Source organism: Pteropus medius, unplaced genomic scaffold (assembly GCF_902729225.1).
Source record: "Pteropus medius unplaced genomic scaffold, Ma_sr-lr_union100, whole genome shotgun sequence".
Classification (NCBI taxonomy): domain Eukaryota; kingdom Metazoa; phylum Chordata; class Mammalia; order Chiroptera; family Pteropodidae; genus Pteropus; species Pteropus medius.
The window spans coordinates 15387053-15409753 of record NW_024349519.1 but is presented as its reverse complement, the minus strand read 5'-3'; the positions used below and the strand labels follow the sequence as shown (position 1 = coordinate 15409753).

At 32.8% G+C, this 22701-nt stretch overlaps 1 protein-coding gene across 15 annotated transcripts in view; it reads right to left on the bottom strand.

Moving 5' to 3' along the window:
* SOX5 (SRY-box transcription factor 5) overlaps nucleotides 1-22701 on the bottom strand; it is a 907668-nt gene that overhangs the window by 264806 nt on the left and 620161 nt on the right. For all 15 annotated transcript variants that reach the window (XM_039882498.1, XM_039882492.1, XM_039882491.1 and 12 more), the window contains one exon: nucleotides 16822-17032. In XM_039882498.1, coding sequence (XP_039738432.1) covers nucleotides 16822-17032 — 211 coding nt within the window. The remainder of the gene's footprint in view (nucleotides 1-16821; nucleotides 17033-22701) is intronic.

The following is a 22701-nucleotide window of genomic DNA, read 5'->3' as shown; positions in this document are numbered from 1 at the left end:
AGACAGAGTAAAGAGGGTCAAATGTAGAGGGGTAGGGGGAGGGTGAAGTGGGTAAAGGGGATCAAATATATGGTAGCTGAAGGAAACTAGACTTCGGGTAGTAATTACACAATAGAATATATAGATGTCAAACTATAATGTACGTCTGAAAATTATATAATTGTATTAACCAATGTTACTCCAATAAACTTAAAAAAAAAAAACGAACAATGCAGAGAATGATAGGAAATGAGAAATGAAGCTGGAGAGTAAGACAGGAAGTGAACTCACTGCAGTTGAAGATTGACTACCCACCCACTTTAATAAAGGTCTGTGGGAGACTCAATAAAACATTTAGATGGCACATGCCAACTGAGGCTCTTTCTCTACTCTTGAGAAAAAATTAAATAAGCCTATTTCCATACCCCTGAGGCTGCTACACCATAATTTCTTCTCTTTGGGTGAAGAATAAAAAATATATATATAGATTGTATTTTATTAACTGCCAGCATGGCATGTGAGGATGGCAAATAAATGTCTTAATATTTTGTCCTGTTATATATGTGTTATATGTAACACACACTCATGAATATATGTGTGCATGTGTGTGTATGTTAGAATTCAAGCAGTTTTGCTAAAAGTTAAGGTTACAATTATAAACAAACTTTTAATGAGTTTTAGCTAAGCATTTAAATTTTTGATAACAAATCAGTACGTGAATCAAGAACTTATAAAGCTATGTGTATTTTAGCTTTTTGAGTCAGTTTGAGGTTAGGTACCCATCATTATCATCATCATGATTTTGGCTCAACTTTCCAAACATCATTCTGTAGGTACTAAAATAAAAGTTCAAAGATAATATCTTCTACTATTTTAGTGAGTAAAGGCTAAAGATGGATAAAGGGGAAATAATACATTATATGTCTAGCCTTATTAGCTATATTACCTGGAGAAAGCAATTAGAATATCTTTGGAGCTATAAGTTTTTTCTCAAAAAGCTATGGATAGGCAGAAATCAATAACCTGAAAATATCCAGACAAGACAGGATGATGATTGAAAACTACATTAAAAGAAGTTATGTCATAAGACATAGATCCAATGAATACTGTAACATCTTTTTGCACAAGCACTTAAAAGAGAATTGGCTGGATGACATAAACAACAAAAATATGTTTTCATATATAAATGTTAATTCAATTGAGAGGATAAATAATTATGTGCATCGATTATAAACATATGGTATAAGGACCCTCCCTCTACTTCCAGAGCCTCCTGTACCTCCTCACTCACAGTTCCTTTTACTATGAAGTTACATGGTTTGTCTCCCCACAAAAGATCATGAACAACTTAAGGACAGAAACTTTATCTTTGATTTTATATTCTTGCTAATCTTTAAAATAACTAGCATCTACTAGGACCTCAATAAATGTTTTCTGTCAACAAGAGAATGAATGAATAGATGAACAAATAAAAAATATAGGTGTTACAGAGAAAGGAGGTATTTTCTCCTCAAAAGAGATGTTACACAGGATGTTAACAGGAGTCTAAGGTGGTGAAAAAATAAAACACAGAACAGAATGGGGAGTTCTATTCTGTACTGAAATCCTATTTGCATACTTTCTTTCTGTCAGAAATTGTTCTAGGCCAACATTTTTAGTTTAGACATTAAGAGTGAGATAAATGCTCCTAAAATATAACTGTTATTTACTATATTATGTGTGTGTTATTCATTCATTCTAGAGAAATTTTGGAGATCTAACAGTTGGCAAGATTTTATTCTGTGTATGTGAGCATAGATATTGATAAAAAAATGATAGAGATTTAATACTTTTTAAAATTCTAAGTCTTCAAAAACAATTATTAGACAATATTTCAGAAGGTTTCATATTGTTTGGAATTTAGGTACGCCATTTCAGAAAGCAAGATTGTATACTTTTCTAATGTAATGTACTTTGAAACTTGCAAATATTTTTAATTTGAACATTTTAAATTTAGAAAACAAAGGAAAAAAATCCTAGCAATAAAAAATACTTAAAGGTTTACTATGCTTTTTCACTTAATCTTCTTTATTAACCCTTAGTTATAATATTGAGTGAAAAAAATGTCTAAAATGTACAACTTCAATTTACCTTTAGTTTTATTGATTCACTCATAATGATTCCTGTGAGCTGCGTGGAGAGAAGACTGAGCGGAACAACGAGGTAGCTGTCCTCCTGCAGCACAGAACAGGAGCAGCTTGACTCAAGCACCGAGGAGGTAAAACATGAGCACACATGTCTAAGTGCTATCCCTTTTACTTTGCTCCTAGATGTTTTTTTTCTCCCTGCAATTTGGAGCTCTATACTGTCATATACTAAGGCTGAGGACTGATCTCTCTTACTTACACAGAACTGCTCTCAGTGTCGCAATCTCCCTCTTTATGTGCTTTTCTTCATTTATACATGGTATGTTGACATGGACGAAAAGTATTAAGAGTGTCAGAGCAAAGACAGAAGTAAAAATATTAGGATTTTTAAAAAAAGTAAGAAAACAAAACTCAAAAGGGAGGAGGGTGCATTTTGTTCATTTATATGGCTTTCTGCTCTCAAGTTTCCACATGACCAAAGTCACACGATGGTGTATAAAGCTTTCAGGCAAATTTTTACAAACAAAGCATAACTTCTCAGAAACCTATGCAACAGAGATTTAATTCATCTTGAAACAGCAAATCAATTCTTATCTATTAACACACTAAATACCAGCACAGGAGCACTGTCCTGTTATAATAAACAGACATGTTCAATTATGGTATGCTTTCCTAGCTTTTGATCTCTTCAGTAATTATATCATACAATGAGCTGTACATTGATATTATACTAATATGTGGAGAGGAGAGAACTCAAGTACAAATTAAATCAAGGCTCAGTACTTCAGTTAAACTTACGTAAGGCCTGAGAAAAATGGTATGTTTCTTAGAAGGAGGAAAAAAGGTTATTTGTATAATATTTCATTTTGTTTTTAATTGAAAAGTTTAGAAATGAAAGATGTCTTAAAATTCTAGTTCCTTAACTGTCCATTTCAAAGTAGATAAAACTGTCTATCATGTTCATAATCATCTGCACTTGTTATATTAATAATAATAACAATACTCAAAAAATTTTGTATAGACAAGTTACAATAAAAAGAGAATGGCAAATAGAAAACTTCTTCTACAGACAAAACAAAAGGATAAAGTTCAAGAAAAGGTTCCTCACCCTTTTGTAGAATTGTCAAACAACTTCTATCAACCAAGAATAGCACACAGTAAACACACCAAACAAAAGAAATGATGAAAGATGTATTTACTTGTTCAAGGCCTTTATTTTTCTTTCTATTTCATATACACCCACACTGAACAGTCTGGATTGTGTTAATAAATAACCAGTAGCAACCTAAGTGAACCAAGGAGGGGTTTCTATGATGCTGTCAGGTACCAGACAGTTGCTTGGCACTGCTGATAAAGTTCTCTACATGTGAGTTGAACACCCACATTAAAAAGAAAGCACATAGGTTAATGGATGGACTCTTTTATCTGTTAGAAACAATGAGAAGAAAGGAAGAAAAACTGGAAAACGATGTTTTTTTTTGGAATTGTCCAACCCTTTCTATTTGGGAAGGAACAAATAAATTTTATAAACCATGTCCTGCCAGAGTAATCTTTTACCAGATAACCTGCTATGGTTACTTGGAAGTTTACTAAAGTATAACTCCAAACTCTTTAACATTGAAGAGTTTTCATTACTTTATTTTTCAAATTGTTTCCAAAGTAGGTTCCACGCTTCATCACATATATATGTATAAATCAAATTTGAAGTAAAATACAAAAAAAGAAGTCCAAACAATATGCATAAATTGGGACTAAAATCCACAAACTTAGTGATCAGGGTGTTAAAAGTTCACCTCATTTATGATGTTACATACACAAACAAGAAAGCTAATGTGTTGTGTCAGCCTGAGACATTTTCAGTATTCTGAGCTTACTTCATAAAAATTTGTTTCCAAATGTCCCACGTCCATTTTCCATAAAGCTATGGGCAAAGTTGAACAGAAATGAAAACAGGCTAAGTCCAATACTCTGAGAGCAGAAGTGAACTTGTATATATAATCTATCTATATGAGTTATCCCTCATAAGTGATTTCTATTTGATATGTAGATGACCTAGGAAATAGCCATTGAAAAGACAGATGACCTAAAATAGCCATTGAAAAGACATAAAAGAAAGGGCATTCATGCTGAATTTCATGTGAGATCTTTTCCTCAGCTGTCAAAGTACATCATCCAAAAGTGGGAGTACAGAACAGTCTGGTATCCAAAGTTTATCGACATGTAAGATGGACTATCTTAATCAATCCAAATGTCCAGGTCACATGCTCATTCTGTTTGCCCTAGCCTCATTGCTCCCTCATGATCTTGGCCATATTTCTTCTCAACATTAAGGGCAGTTGAGGAAGGCACGCTGGGAGTCCTTGAGGTCTCAGAACTCTGGGAGCAGGTGGCAAAGGAAACTCTGAGTGAGCTCTCCACTGACTCTAGTGCTGTCCGTGCCTTCCCCACAAGCAACTTCTATTAAAAAAAAGACCAAGCATCCACTAGAACAAAACTGAGCGGGCCTATTTAATTAGGGCATTTGCTTGATATCCACTTCTTCATGTTAAACACACAGTCACACAGGCCTAGGAAGTCTGATTAATTTTAATATGCACGGTCGTGACAAGTGCCTCAAGGGTAACTGAGTGAAAAACAGCCACACACGTAAACACACAAAATCCTCCAGCTTGTCTAGCTTGACAAATCAGTTTCAGAAAAATGCTGTGTGTGTTTCCCAGATTAGAGTGTTACTATTCAGTAAGGGCCTGAACCTTTAACGTGAGGGAAAAGAGGCCTCAGAAACAGGTGGCTGGCTCTTCACTCTTGAATAAATGATATCGCCAAAAGCTGTGGCACATAAGGAACAAGAGGGCTGGCACACTCCCCTAATGTTTACCGCTAATGTAGTGCCTGGGTCAACGGGTCTTTTTTTTTAAGTGATCCATGTATTATAACGGAAAGTCTGTCAATGACAGTTTTAGGTAAGGATAAAGATAACAGGGTATCTTACTTAACCGAAGGTTTAGAAAATATTAGAAACATTTGGGTAAAGAGATATTTGTCATGATTTCTATTTATACAGTCCTGTCGTAGTTGACAAACTAATGTTCGAGCAGGAATGAAACAGGACTCATATTAACAGACAAACAGCCACCTATAAAAAATAATTTGGGCTTGATCGTTCACAGAAAGATAAACATTGAGGACATAATCTTAAATATGATTGCATTTTATTGACAAAAGTATAAGTTCTAGGTAAAAAGAAAAATAGAAGCTTTCTTGGGTGAAATGGGTTTCTTGTGCAGGCAACACTAGATCTCAACTCAGGGAACTACTACTATGAAGAAGATCCCCAAGGACTATACAATTAAAGAAGTTCTTTCAAGAAAATATAAATTAATTTTCTATAACACTTATTGAAATCAACAATATCAAGATGAACCGCTATGATGGATACCACTCGAAAAGGAGATGACAGTGAACAAGTTTCAATTTAGAGTTGCAAAACTGCAAGGCTTCAAATTCAGTGTACTGTGTGCTAAAGTTAAAACACTTATACCCAAAGAAATAGGCTCTACAGCATTTGAGGGTGTCTTCTTGTCCTGACCTTTAAAAAATAAACTCTTTTCTTTATCATCATTTTATGAGTGTCTATTTCCATACAGTGGTGCCTTTGAAAAGGGTGCCTGGAGGTGACACTCTAGCTTGCTCGAGAAGAAGAGACATTTTCCAGTGACAGACAGCACAGATGAACACACAGCCACAATGCATTTGGAGAAGCCTCCAACAGCAGCAGGAGTGTGAGGAACAAAACTTAAAAGGGCTCAATTGAAAAGTACCCTTGTTTGTCCTTCAGTGGAACAGCACTTACAAAGCCTCTTCAACATGTACTTTGTCAAAAGAACAGTGAGGAACTAAACAAAAGCAACTCGAACCTCTGCCAATTAAAGTATCTTTAGGCTTTCCCCCTGATCCGTTCACTTTTTATTTTTCCCACCTCATCAAATGAGGTTTCAAAATAAGAGTGGATTTCAAAGCGCACTTCTATATTCTTAATTTAGTGAAATGCTTTGGGTTTTGGGATTTTAGGAAAGCCAATTTCCATAATTCTCTATGAAAATAGTAATTAAAAAGTTGATAAAATTAGGGGGTAATTTTGAATTTCTATTTCAACTTGTCTGTTAATGTAATATAGTTCAATTTAATTTCTAAAGGGCTGCTCAACAACAGACATTTAAATTAGAAGAACAGGCATTGTGATTTATAATGTAAACTCAAACATCAAACATGCAGTGCTTGTAGGGATGTTCGCAAGGCCAAATATCATGCACGAGGGGCCTGTCTTTTCTACAGCATAATTACATACAATGCTGTAGCACAGCGCAGATGAAAATATACTGCTATATCTTCTAGTTCAAGACCCCTAAAATAAGTCTGAAAACAAGGAGGAAAAGCTTTATATCCATTGAGAGGATTTAACGTTCTGTATGTCAACACATTTGTAATAAAAATTGAAAGGCCATTAACACATAATTATATCTGGGGGGAAAAAGCACGAGTAAAGTGACATAGAAAGTGTAGTTGACTAAACTGAATTGTTTTCAATAGATGTGACAGATGCAAACTTCAAAAAGATACATTACACAATAACATCCTACATATTTTTAAGTTTTAAGAGAGGATAATTAATAACTAACAATTTACAAATTTCTGTTTCATAAATATCTAGTTATAAATTTAAAAACTGTCCAATCCATTCATACAAATGGTTCAAATGGAGTTAAGTGTACATTTTTTCGATATTTACCACTGTGAATTTGTATTGCACTACCTGATATCAAAATAATATCCACTTCTGTTTTTCCACCTAATAAAACAATCTCCTCCATTGTGTCTGCTGCAGAGAGAGAGAGAGAGAGAGAGAGAGAGAGAGAGAGAGAGAGAGAGGAGAGAAATGTGTGAATGGAGAAGAGTGAGGAAGGGAGGGAGGAAGGAAAGGGAGGGAGGGATGAGAATTAAAATCCTAGTATTTTCTTCACCCAATGATGGTTCTACGGTCTATAGATGACTTTGAGGGTGATGGCTTGAGGTGTGTAACAATACATACTTTTCCAATTCATTCAATTATTTTTATTAGTTCTTACAAGAAGAGAACTAACTCTTTCTGTGAAGTCAGTACTAAAAACATTGAATTGTTTCACATAAAGTAACACTGGGTGACTTTGGCAATAAGTTGTGCCTTTAGGGTCTTATAATATGAAACTGAGCAAATATTTTCTGAGGAAGTTTAGAATAAAAGTTCCTGTTGTGTAAATAATGATGAAGTCTAGTTTGAGTAGAAACAAAATTTCACAAATAAATGAAGTTTCTTACACACAAGGAGTACACTCATCACGGCACAACAATTTTGGAGGTGTGGGCGTCATACTCTAAGAAGGAAGAACACTGACAGTTACAGATGCTAAATAAAACCAAGCATATGTGGGTTCTGAAAGGAGAATTAATACCACAGACATCATCAATAATATCAATAATCTCACAGTATACATGTAAATGATGCAAGGCATGTGAGAGAGAGAGACATAAGATATATATATATAGTATATATATATATATATATATGCAACCCAAAAAAGAATAAAAAGAAAAAATCAAAATAGGGGAGAGAAGGAAGAACAAATAAGACGCATAGGAGAAAGCTGAAATCTTCTGCACATATTCACATTATTGTAGAAATAAGAAGATAACAAATGCACAAATTCAATATTAAATGCCTCCCCTAGTTTCATGTTGGTTACATTTTGGTATTTCATCCATATCAATGTAGAGAAATCTTTCTTTTTGAAAAGTAATTCTTCAGGCAGAACTTTGTCTAACTATATTTTATTTAGGGAAATTTATATAAATAAACTTTGAAGCACTACCTATCCCAGGATTTTTATAAATGTTGCTTTGTTGTTGACTGCATATCCTAAATTTCCAGAATTTTGTAGGTCTGAATCAGAATTGTTCAGTAAATAAAAACGTCCTGGGAAAGCAGCACTGGAAACTAAAATAACAATGCTTCCAACCAGCCAAAATGTGATAATGACAATAGCTGGTAGAATTCCAAGTTGGTTATAATTTATACAGTACTTTTGTGTGCATTACCTCATTTGTTTCTTTTAACGACCCTCTGATGAAAGTAGGGCAGTTAGGATTTCCAGTTGAGGGCAGTCTTCATTACATTAATACAATTATTATAGCAACTTAAATGCAAGTAAATGTGGTTTTTTTTTACAATGCAAATTATAAGGTGGATGCTTGCTTTTATGCAAAGAAATTCTTATTTAAAATTAAAAACTGCATTTCCCCCAGATGTTGTGAAATAGATAAAATGACATTCACAAACATTGCTAACTACTTATAAGTTATTGCCTCAAAATTGATCAGAGACTAAACTATATAGCTGTTACACCACAATCACATAATATTCACTCGCAGGATCAGGGCTAAAACCCAAACACTGACTCACTGTGTAGTTATTTTTCTTCATCATGAATTAATTTGAAAGTCAGGTAAGAATTATGGACTATGTCTCAAAAAATGCACAAAAACACATATTGTCGCCTTTTTGCATACAATTTCCAGAATTTATAAGCCCTCTGAAGGAACTCATGAATCCCGAGTTTGGAAACTCTACCTTTGAGGGAACATGTTAAGAGTCCTTGGAAGACTATAGGGAAGAGACAAGGTGTTGAAAGAAATCAGTTACTTTTCTCTTACCACAGCCCTCCTAAGATGAACTGTGTGGAGGTGGGGGTAGGCCTTGTGCAGTGTGAGATCCAACTATAAGCTGCCCCATCTTGAGCCCATCATCAGAAATAAGAATTCTCTCTCCTATGCCAGCTCTATACACCTAGGAAAGAGTCCTGATCTCCATTATGTTAAAACATATTAAAGACCCAATTATAGCTTTGAATTTTGAAAAAAATATTCATAGATCAATCCAATTCACTTCTCACTTTGCCTACAGAAGTGGAGGCGAATTATTATCTATGGCCACAAATTCATAGATAAAGCCAACATATTTCTTTAGAGAAACGTGCAATATTAGAGTTATTTAAAAGATTAATATAAAGGTAAACATGTATTTTAGTTTTGTATTCTGGATCTTATAATATCTAGTTTTGTGTCCTAGGACAACACTTTAATCTCCAAGCCACAGAGGAATTAAAAGTAATGATTTTAAAGATTCAATAATGACAGGGGTATGCATACAGTGAGAAGGTTGGGGAAGACAGGACAAATGAAATAAATAGGTTTAGAGGTTAATGAAGAGTCTGAATAGGATATAAAGAAAAGAGGGCAGTAAAAACACAAGCAGACAAATGAAACCCAGTCAATTTTTAGAAGAGTGTGAGAGAAGTCAATACAATGTGAATTGGTGGGTTGACTGTCATCCACCATTAACACAGTAAACTACTACGTGCCAAGCTCACTATTAGGAAGCAGAGAGGCACACACAATTGAACCAAGAACTCTTCAATGACATTCACATACTTATTACTGTGGAAAACAGATAAATAAACAATAGTGGTAATGTGGTAAGAACTAATAGAGATGAGTTCCTGTTAGCAAGGTAGACTGAGCCAAATTCTGACAAAGGCATTCAGAGAAAGTGTTGAGTCATAAAAGGTGAATACACATTCATTAGGTAGATAACTCAGAAAATGGCATTTAAGACAGAGGAAATAGCATATGAAAAGGCAGAGTAGTATTAAAAATACAGACTGTTGACAGAACTGCATGCAGTTTGATAAGACAGCATGAGAACATGAACCTTAGTGTTGCAAACAAGGTTGAAAGAGAAGGAAAACAGGTTGGGTCAGATTATATATGCTCTGTGTTCACCGCCAAGTATTTTTGTGGAAGATAGTAATTTTGGTCTAATTCTAGTTTCTCCATATAACAAGAACACGAGGAAGCTACTAAGCCTCAGTTTTTCATTTTAAGGTAAGAAATAATACCAACTTTGACGTTTTGAGTATTAAATGAGGTAACTCACATAACATTTGACAGTCATATATTTAAGATCTCTCACCTCCTTTCCCCACAACAGCAATGAAGTGACACTGAAACAGTTCAATAATCTTTTCAATAAATATTTTGAGTTTTTAGTATGTGCACTATTATACTCTTAAGGAGATTTTAATGTAGGTGCATAAACTGACAAATAAATGGACAATTATAATAAAGTAAAGGTAATAACAGAGGCAAGTAACAGTTTTTTTAAAAGATGAAAAATTAGCAATTTAGACTTGGATTGGTGAGGAACAGAATTAGAGTTAGAGATTAATAAAATTAGATTAAGAGATTAAGAAAATGTGAATTTTGCCTGTTGTGTTTCGAGGAAGATGAGACGTGCATATGTCTGTAGGCTGAAACAGAAATTCCAAAGAGATATTGTAGGTAATGTAGACATTAATATAGAAAAGTTAAAAGAAAAAGCCTTTTATAATCTTTATATCTAAAAAGATTATATTTTAAATGAGACATTTAAAGTTCTCATTAAAGTAAAAATTATTTTCACCTGCACTGTTAATGAACCTAAGGTCGGAACACAAATTAAGTTAAAGTCTGAATCTGAACCTAAATTTAGATGCTGATCTATATTTACAAATCACCCCTCGCTACTTGAGACTTGAGAACATAGGACATTTATATACCTATATATCTTGGCTTTATTAGCTAAATTAAGATATCTGGTTGTCTCAAATTTATTTAAATTTAATGAACCGTGAAATACCCTTTAAAACTAACAAAAGGTGATGACATTATTTCTAAAACATCAAGAAAAACATAGTAAAGAATACCAAAATGTATGATGTAACTGAACAGGAAAAAATAAAAGGAACCTGGGTCTGTAGGATGTGAACTGAATTCTAGCTTTAACACCGACTTGCTATCTAATTTCAAGCACATCTCTGCCCCAGTCCATCTGTCTGTCTGTGTCTCTTAAAATGAATATAGAGGCCTAAAATATGTCCACATTTCATTCCAGTTCTGAATTTCTCTTATTCCACAGATTAGTTCCTCCAATTTTTTTGAAACTAGTTTCCATTAGGACATTAGGATACCTTCCAAGGTTTTTGTTTTGTTTGTTTTTGTTTTTGCTTTTTTTTTTTTTTTTAACACTTTAAACTCAAACAGTTTAAGCTGAGTTGATTTTCAATTAAAAACTTTCTGGAAGTTTGATCACCACTGAGGCATAAGGAATTTACTTTAGTAGAAAATTATTGACTACTATTTTATTATTCAATATTTCAAAGGAACTTAGGCACACATGTGCTAAAGAGCAACATTAAACTATTACTGACAAAATCCTTAACTGGAAGAGATACTAAAACTAGTGATTAAAAGCATGGATTCTAGTTTAAGGTTGACTTCATTTCAAATTATGCCCTCGACAGTCACTCTGTGACATATTTAATCAGTGGCTTCCTCATCTGAAAATGGAGATAAGAATCAAAATATTTAGTTCATGTGTACGGCACTTCCTAAAATTGGAATAGCTATACATAGCAGCCTGATTATAAGGTTTATGTTAAGATTAAATGAAATGTTTCATATAAATTACATAACACTACAGTTAACACATAATATGCACTGAATATAGGCTACCTTTTTTCTCTTAGTACATAATAATTTATTCAATATCTTGATAGAGGAGATATGTATCACATATTATGATATTAGAACTCATTATCATTCTTTTTTTTAATTTATTTATTTTGAATTCTTTAATGTTACCACATATTTGACCCCCTTTACCTCATCTACCTCTCCCCTCCTCTCTCCCCCTCTTACCCTCTGGTAACCACTAGTTTATTGTCCATGTCCATGGGCAGTATCTGTTTGTTTGTCCTGTTCGTTTGCTGCTTTTAGGTTTATATCCCACATATAAGTGATATTACGTGGTTTTCAACTTTTTCTGTCTGGCCCATCGTCATTCTTAACTGCTAAGTTTAATAGTTAAAAAAACAACTGGTAGAGTATAGATACTACCAAATATAATGTAACTACATTGTATCAGCCAGATATTTTGAACTGTGAATTTACTATGAACTTTGGTATGTTCCATGTCAAAGTGACACTGGACAAATAAGAATCTTTAGAACCAGACTTTTTTGAGTAATGCCAGGCAAAAATTCTGATGGAGGAAAAAGATACAAACATAAATATGTCAACATATTTTCCCCCTATTTATAACTTTTAAAATATTTTAATTAATTGCTTGAAAAAATAATCTAGCTGGAATAAGAGCCATTTTTTTCTTCTACCCACATGGCAAATCTAATTTTCTTTCTAACCATTTCACATCAGTGGCCTCCTTTTGCATGATACATCATTCTCCTGTAATTTCTGAATTTCTGTTAGTTTGTTGTTGGCAGGGATAAGGTCGGAAATAATACGGACTTTCCATTGAAATCTGTTCTCCCTCACTCAATGAGAGGAAGCAAAGGCATGAATATGGCACCCTCATAATGATTTAGCTAGGGCTTAATGAAATTTTCATCACAACCTGCTGTTCATTTTAATGGCCTTTGAAAAACAATGGGAAAAAATAGCTTGAGGGAAGAAAAGATTTTTCTGTGGCACATAATTGTGAGCTTAACTTTTAGTTCTATTCGCCCTATCCCTGCTTCCTTCATGCCCATAATTCTGCTCTCATTACAGAGTTATAACAATGTTCTGTAGGTTTTTGATTACACAGTTTGCAAGTCTTTTGTTAAATTTATTCCTAAGTATTTTATTTTGATGCTATAGTACATCACAGAGCTACAGATTATTATTATTTTTTTTGTACTATATACAGTGTCACTGTCCTGATGTGTCCTGATGCTTGAATACTGCCAGGTTTTGGTGTCCATTCTCATGTCCAAATTTACCCTTTGATTAATGGACTTTTTATAATAAAGTTAGTACAACTTTCCAGTTGCTGTTGAGATTTTTATATATCTCCCTAGATATATTTCCCCATTTTCACTCTTTACAGTAAAAAAAAAAAAAAAGGAAATTTCCTTCAACATCCTATTGCTTTTTCTACAGTACAATTTTCTGCTTTGTTATTTTTTTTTCTTGGTGATTAAGATAGTCATGTTACTCAAATACAGAAATTGCTCCTTGATAAATCTCTCAATTGTAACAATTATTAAATAAACATTCTTGCCATGACAAATATCTTTACCAGTAAAAGTGAGTCTATTGACATTTCTGCGTACTCGGAGCACATCTAGGAATCTTCTGTGCATAAACATAAAATGTATCTTAGTGGATCTACAGTCATGCAGAAATTATCTTTCTGGAACTCAGGCTTTCAGATATTTGCCATGTTCAATTTATATTTTAGTTTTCCATAAAGCTCTCTCTGTATTTTCTCAATATCTTTATATGAATCTATAACAAGTCATTCTTGAGCTAAGCTTTTATATTTGTAGGAGAAAAAGTACAAAAAAATTGTGGTAAATACAATAATGAAAATAGCCTACTGTACATATGCAATAGTAATCTTTCTTCCTTCTCTGTCAGCTCTTCCTTCTATGGATGCTCTATTTCTGTTCTTTTGCCTGGGTAGCTGTTATTAAATATTATACTTTTATCCTAATTCTCAATACCTCTGAATGTCTCCTGCTAAGCATATTAGGGAGGAGGGGTACACTGTGTCTTGCCCTCTTTCCTGTTGGGAATTATTCATTTGGCTTTGCCTTGTCATACACTTCCAAATTAAGAGTCAGTGCATCCACTTGGAAGGAAGCCAATGTGATACATTGGGGGAATGAATACCAAGGTCATACACCAAATTTCCATGGAGGACATCATCTAAAGATAAATTTCCCAAAACCGCTTTGTAATACAATACACTCCACCACAATGTTGGTTTGTCCTAGGCCTTAGTCCTGGATCAGGAATACATCTCAAACAAAAATTAAAAATTAGCATGCAAGGGAAAGACTTCTTAACTCATAACATAAAGCCAACATTAACCTAACACCAATCAGATAAATAAATTACATAAAAATCTGTAGACCTGGAACAGAGAATATACTTTTTATAAAGTAAGCATCTTATTATAAAGTAAGTACCAGTAGTAAAGAAGTGCTCAAAACAAAACAAAACAAAACAAAAAACCCCATGGTGCTACATCAAAGTGACACAGAAGTCAATGGAAAGTGCTTCCAATTGTCAAAGCTGAACCAATTTGAGCAATAAAATAAAGTAGATTGGATTATAATTCAAAGTATAAAATAAATATCCACAAGTACATATTTATATAAATAAATAACTGAATAAATTAATAAATGGTGAAGAAGAGGAAAATCATCATGGATAAAAATTCCAAATAAATTATGTAGATAGTCCACCTTAAAAAGGGGGAGCAAAGCTCCCTACTCTTTAAATGTGGGTTGCACATAGCACTTTCCTTCCAAAGACTGTGGATGGAGAGGGAATAGGAGGACTTTACAGTGGAGAAGTCTGAGAAAACACTCTATCAGCCAGCTGATCAAGGTCAACATCAATATTCATAAATCATGTAGAAAGTATGTAGCCTTGATACGATGTGACAAAAATGATATTTCACTTTTGTGGTCTTCCTCCCCAAGCCTGTAACCCCAATTTAATAATGAGAAAATCACCAAATTCCAATAAAGGGGCATTCATTCTACAATATATCTGAACAGTATTCCTCAAAACTTTTAAAGTTATCAGAAACAAGAACAGTCTGAGAAACTGTCACACCAAAAAGGAGCCTGAGGAGACATGCCAACTAAATGTAATGTGTTATCCTTGAAGGCATTCTAGAACAGAAAAAGCACACTTGGTAAAAACAAAAATATTTGAATAAACTGTGGGCTTCGGCTAATATTCATGTATCAAAGCATAAAAGATGCAAAATAATTTTAACAACAGAAAGCTAGTCATACAAAATGAACAGAATAAGTAAAAGAAAGATAAATATATCATAAGTTTAAGAGGAGTAAAATCAGAAATCGATGGTTTGGGGTAATTTTTATTTTCTTCTTTTTAATTTTTCTGCTTTATTTTAAAGCAATTCTTATAGTAAAACAAGAATTTTGACATCAGAAAAAAATTCTAGCGTATTAAAAAAAAGTTGTCTAGGTCCTCCTCAAAACCCCATTTTTATCTCAATGCGGATGGGAGCCAAAAAGTCTTTGGCTGACTAGCTTATCTCTAAAATTCCTTCCAACTGTAAGATCATGTGAATTACATAAATTTTAACTAAAATCCATATCCCAACTATGCATCTGGTAGGAACCCAGAAATTTTAATTGCCACATGACTCCCAAAATACTGGTTAACATACATTTTATGCCAGATATACTCATAATTTACCGGTGTCCTAAGAAAAGACTAGAAATGAGTGTTACATAGTATAAATGTGGTATATTTTTGGTATAAAGTATGTCTTTTTATGTCCTTGTTTTTTGTTTGTTTTAATTTTCCATCTGACTCTGAAATAGGAGGCATGTTCTTGTGTGGAAAGCATTATCCATGCTTAGGATGGACATAGGTTTAAATAGGATTTAGAAAACATCTATAACATAAAGGATGCCTGTCAGTTATGTATAAATTAACCAACTTCCATTGGTTATTTTATTAGTTTGTTTGCTTTAATTTTAAGATTAGTCCATGTGCGTATCATCCAAGGACTACCACCAGTAACATTAAAAGAGATTTAGAAGATGATCATAAAAGAAAGGCATCCTGAAGCTGAAGAACTGGGAACTTCAGCATAGCTAATAGAGTTAGATTATCACTTTTCATATATGTGATAGACCTAGCTATATTAATTCTGGACTATACAAAAAATAGTCCTAGCTATCAAGGTAGCATAAGATGCATTAATAAATAGATAGAGATGATAAAATTTAACAAAGTTGTAAAACGGCCTTGGGGAAAAAGAATGGAGATGAACAAATCTGAGGACTGTAGATATTTGGCATGAGGTAGCAACTATTCTGGGCTCTGCTGCCACAGTCTAGGCTTTTTTTTTTTTTTAAACAATGAAACATTTTTATTAGCAGTTCTAATTTCACATTCTGTTAGTGCTTTAATGAACTAATGTGAAGACATACAACATATTTTTTAATTAATAATTGATTATTAAGATCACCTGCATATTATTATAGGCAATTCACTACTCACTCTGTTTTGCAATTCAAGACTGTTGACCACAGGGGATTAAAAGGGAAATGGATGGATACCGATTAGACTGATGGCTGGACAAACTACTCAATGTTTGTGCCAAATTGTGATATGTCTATAATAACACCTTGAGAACACAGAGGAAACCACTCCAGTTACAAAGTGTTCTTTCCTTCCTGCAAACTGGGGAGCCCCTCCTGGGTAGAACTACTTCCTATTCACCTTGTAACCCCAGCCTCACACATAACAGGCACTTAATATGCCACATTCTATTCCTGAATCTTTAAATTTAACTCAACCACAACTCACGCATGTGTGAAAATAAGGAAGATGTCACAACAGAAATTAATGATTAAAAAATTGGAATATCCATATTTAAATGTTTCTGAAAAAAATACTACCCATCTTCATAACATTAGGTTTCTATTTTGTCCAATTTAAGTTAGAGAAGTCAAAAAAATAGGACTAGAGGTTAAAATCAAACTATTAAAATAAGGAGATGGCAACTTTGTTTTCAAGTCTTTACCTTCTGGCTCATTTTTGATGAGCTCTTCCATTTTCCTCTGCTTCAGGGTGTCAACAACATCAGCTAAGCTGCCTTTGCGCCGCTCAGGAGTGCCCAGGGCTGTACTAGACAAGGACTCGCCACTCTGTCGCCCACCTTCGTCTGCCTTCTGAGGTGAGGTAGATGAGTTGTGTGGGGCAAATGAAGACATAACTTTATTGCCATCAACTTCCTGAAAGAGAAAGTAAAGGAAAAAAAAAACTGTTTAAAATTCAGTACATTTTAAATTGGTTACGTGGCTTATTCAACTGAAACATTAAAAAGTGAAATGTCACTGTGCGAGAGCTAAAGGACGAAAGAAATTTCAAAAAAGAATATATTAACTTTACAGGCAAGCACTAAGAGTCAAAGACCAATTCATTGGAGTAATAAAACTATGGGGATTCTCTCCCTTAGGCTGAGTACAAATGGCAATACAACCTTATGCAAACTCTATATTGGTTAGATTCATTTATTTTTCTGCTTTTGTTTGAAATTTTCCTATTAACATTAAATGTAATGGCTATTTATATTCAGTGATATTGTAATACTTAAAGAATAACATAATATATACTTTAATTTTCATTTTAAGTTGCCACCTCTTCTTGATGGCACTCCTAATTAAAAGTGTCTTCTTTTGCTTCTCCACTTCCCTTTCATTCTTTTAAGAAAGCATCAGACACAAAGGTTGTTATGACATCAGATAGAATATTGAAAGTTCATTTCTGCTTATGCTGAAGATATTTCCAATTCCATTTGTTACCTCAAGCACTGTTTCTATCAATACCCTCTGCTATTTTGTACTTTCTCATTTGCCATATAAACTAAAGTTTCTTGAAGTTTTTGCCTCTTCATAACTGTGTATGTGTATGAAAATAATTCAGTATGTAATTCTAAAATTTAAACACATTTTTGGTGTTCCTTTTTTTCATTATTTCCTCATAATTCCTAGCACAACTCTAGCAATCTGGATAATATTTGGGATATATTTTGTGTAAAAGGCACTAAATTGATTTTTCAGACAGTGTCAAGAGGAATGATATTGAAATGATGAAGAAAATATAATTTTCTTACTTTAAGGTTCTCTTTACTTCCATAATCTTTTACTTACTTGCATAATCCTTTGACTTTCCACAAAGCAGAGCTCTTCTTAAAAAGAAATTTGTACCCTAAGATCTTTGAAATTAGTCTCCCCCTAAGTATATTTCTCAATTCCACATTATTAAAAGTTTCCATTCAAATATATTTGAGTTTGTGCATATTTAATATTCAGAAAAGATTATGTCCATGTTTACACATATCTGCTTAAGACATGTTAATAGAATCTGTTGACCCCATAAAAGTGACAAATCACACTGATTTGATATCTAATTTTTTAAGGCTAACACTAACATTTTTGACTAGCTTAAAAATATACAAAAAATACTTGATAAAACTGTCATTGCAATTTTTAAAAATAGATTAAAGATGGAGATGTCAACACAAATATAACCATAATTTGTTCATATGATTTTTTGTTAATGGATATTAGTGAGTACAAAGACATTTATTATGATACAAACATCAATTTGTTGGGTGGATGAAGCAAAAGTAAAAAATGTATGCTAACAGAATCCTTGAAATTATAATTCTAAACACCAAAATGGTTTCCATTTCTTACAAATATTATAGTATATTCTTCTGATGATGAGTATGTTTAGAATGAATATTCTATGGACAATACTAATTCACAGATGAATCTTAGCTTATAATGTACTTGGATGTAGAAATCAATATGCATAATGTATAATTATAAGCCCCTACAGGCCAAGTGAAGGTACACTTCTGGAATTATTTATTTAAAACCCACACATAAATACAAGTGAATGCATAAATGCACACATATACACACAGAGCAATCACAAATTCATTTAATAAACTAAGGGATTTTTTTTTTTATGAATGGACCATAATACATGTTAGCTCAATTTAATGTGCAAAACAGAATACAGAAAAGCCTTAGTATTCATTTTCCACAGATCTTTCTTCTCATTTATTTCCAGGGTCAAAGGCAGAAACATCCCAGTGTTAGCTTTACTTTGAACACTTCTATTTTGGACTCTCTTTTCACATTATATGATGACAAACTTTACAAACAAGAATTTGGCAGCTGAACTTCACTTGCCATAATTGAAATTGCACACATCTTTCTATAGCATCATCAGCAGAGAGAATGGCACCTAAATTGTGTGCAATCAAGTCTATTAAAATATCAGAAAATATTTCAAATTGAAATACAATAATATCCCATTTTGTATGTCTCTAATTTTCTACACCTTGCAAAGAAGAAGGACATGTTTTAAAGAGCATAGCATATTTCACAAGTATTCTAAACTCAGTTACCACAACAGGATACACACAGATTAATTAATTAAGCATTACTATTTCGCATAGTAATATTTATCTTATCACTCTTTCACCTGTCTGATTACATTTCAGCCTCTGGCACTGTTAAGACCTTTAACAGTTTTATGTACTTAACAGATGTTTCAGTGTGGGACTCCATTGTTCATTTGCATAATGAATAGCTTATTAAGGAGTGCTGGCACAGTCTTCAATCAAGGAAGTCCTATGTTTTTCGGTTTCTTCCCTGGGATTGCATTTACCATACCTGAAGTAATGACTGCATGTTTCTATTCACTCTTCTGGCAGGTGAACATCCAGAGAGACTATTAACAATGGCATTAGTGACATGAACCAGAAATAAATATTAAATCAAGTTTATAAACTCTAAGGACAAGCTTCAGTATTTTGCAGAAGAGCTCTCGGAATTGTGATGTATGACTTCTAAAGTCTAATGATAAAAACAGAGTTCTAAAATTTTTAAATGAGGATGATAATTTTTTTTATTCTTGAATAAGCTACTTAATCTTGTCTCCTTTGTCATCTTTGCAACCATGAAAGAAAGGAAAGGATCTGCATAATGTATCTATGCATCTATCTTCATTGAGTTATCTTTTTTAAAATGCACTTATTAATTCCAAAGACTACATTTTGCTATGAACACTTTGAGGGAAATATTATTTCAACCTTAATATTTGAATTTTAGTTTGGGTAATGTGATGATTAAAAAGAATGAACTCATTTGAAAAAATAGATTATACGTGACTCAACTATATATATGTGTGTGTGTATATATATATATATATATATATATATATATATATATATATTCATTTTATTGTTCAAATGACACATCATCCTTGACTTCTGGACTCAAGAAACTCATTATCATGCTTACTTTTGGTCTTATGAACTAAAATTACATTCATACAGGGTAGTGAAAATGTTATATTTAAGAGTCAATCAATCAGAATATAATTAAGAATCATAGCCAATATTTATTGAATATTTTCTTTGTGTCAGGCACTGTTTAAAGTGCCTTATATGTAATAACTTAGTTAAGTCTCACAACAAGCCTAATTATACTTTGCAATTTGTAGCTGGAGAAACTAAGGCACATAGACTGAATAAATTCCTGAGATCATATGAATCATAAAAGGTATAGTAGATAATTAACCTCAGCCTGTTGGGCTTCAGAGCCCTGGTTCTCAACCACAGTACTAATAGCAACTCTATCTTAAAACAAAAACAAAACCTCTAACTATGCCTATATGTATCTAGGCTATCAATGAACAAGAAACATTGTATTCTTTTAATTATTAAGTATGAAAATGAGAAGTTTTCAGCTCTACATGTTAATTCCAAAAGAAAAGAAATAACATAACTGCATTGAAATTAATTAATCAAACTATATTCTAGATTTATAAAGCTCTCTTGATCTAACTATCTACTGGTTCATGTCATATTAAAAAAAAAACATAAATAATTATTTAAACCAAATATTAAGTTTGACCTTTAGGTGGCTAATCAAAGAAATGGTATTCAGTATTTCGTGGTTTTTTAATCTAGCTTCAAAAATGTGTGGACATCTCTAGCATCCTTTCTAGTAAAATAAAGTTTTGAACTTAGAACAAAAAGGTACGGATTTGGATGATTAACTAGATTCTCATGAATGCAATTTTATTAATTTTGATATTGCATAAAAAGAACCACAGATATATGGAGAAAGTCCTTTGGTGCTGAACAAGTTTTGACATGGTCACACTCTTTTTTTCCTGTAATGGGCTGTTCTACAAATATCACGAGGACAAGGCAAAAAAACAAAACAAAACAAAACACACCTTTGAAAGATTACTTAAAAGCTATACTATTTGGTTGAAATGGATGTAAGTGGTCAAAGGTACAAAATTCCCATTATAAAATAAATAAGTCCTGGGGATATAATGTACAGCATGGTGACTATCGTTGCATATTTGAAAGTTGCTAAGATACTAGATCTTAAAAGTTTTCATCACACACAAAAAAATGTAACTGTGCAGTGATGGATGTTAACTAGACATTATGGTGATCATTTCTCAATATATACAAATAGTGATTCATTATGTCGTATACCTGAAACTAATAATGCTATATGTCAATTATATCTCAATAAAAAGCTATATTATTTGATTATTCCTTAAACTCTTTAAAAATTAAAAAAATATTTTATCATATCACAAATGTTTATTTTCAAACCAAGTTGTGTTACTTTTGACCTACTCTAACAAATTAGAGGATGTCAAAATTCATTTAGTAATAGAAAGAAATACATAATTATCTTTTTTTAAACTCCATTATTTAAAAAGTTTTCTAGGTGAAGGTAACTTTTCATAAGAGTTCTGCATGATATCCTAAACCAGTAACGCTTAATCCTCTTGGGTTATAGATGTCTTGATTGTAGCTATACTCTCCTAAACACACATGCACATGCATACCGGCAGACACACACTTATGCAATCGCACACACAATGTCAGTTTTTAGAAAGCTAATAGTTCCAGCTATGAACTTCCTCCATTAAATTCCCTAGGAACTCTTAAATACCATAGATTACAGGTTAAGTAACTGACCTAGAAAAGTACTATAAACCCATCAATATATACAAATTAGATAATTTTAAAATGACCAATTATTGGCAAAAAAGCCTCAGACCATCAATTTTATTAACATTTTATTCAGATAAACTTAATTAGAGATATATGTGTCAATAACTTAAAATTTTACTGTCCATAGAGAAGCTTTTAGAAAGAGATCAAAACTTTAATTACACATTAATAAACATTTAAAAAGTTTACCTGAAAACAAGATGTCAACATATGAAGGGTATGCTGATTCAAAAACCAATATTTTAAAATGCTCAATATTTTAAAATTAGAGAATACTAAAAGTCTTTTGTTGGTTAATATAAACAAATTCAATATTCTTGGAACAGGATATAGTCAGTGCCCAAGACTATTAAACATAGACATGCCTTTGAAGAGCGTCTGTTATTTTTGTGATTACTACTGGTGTTAAAGCCATCTGACTTAAAAGATCTTTTCTAAACTTTTGAATAAAAAAGAAGTACCTAATGTGTACTTAGGTCCAATGGTTAAAGAACAAAAAAATTGATAGTTTCATTTGGGCAGTTTCCATAGTCATTTACAGAGACAGAGCTTATCACAACTGGTCACCTTTCCATATTGGAAAAAAAGCCACTAATAATACCTTTGTAAAACTTACTGTTTTATAAGATCAACAATTCTTAGTGCCTACACAACTACGAGGTAAACGTATTGAGATTCCCAAATATTAGATGAGTGTTTTACATATTTGTCTAAGGATACACCAGGAAGCATATTTTTTAAGTTCCCTAAGGGTTTGTGATCATCAGTTGTTAGGCTTGGATGTACTGGCTTACTCTACATTGCATGCAAACTAGTCATAAGAAACCAAAATCAGTT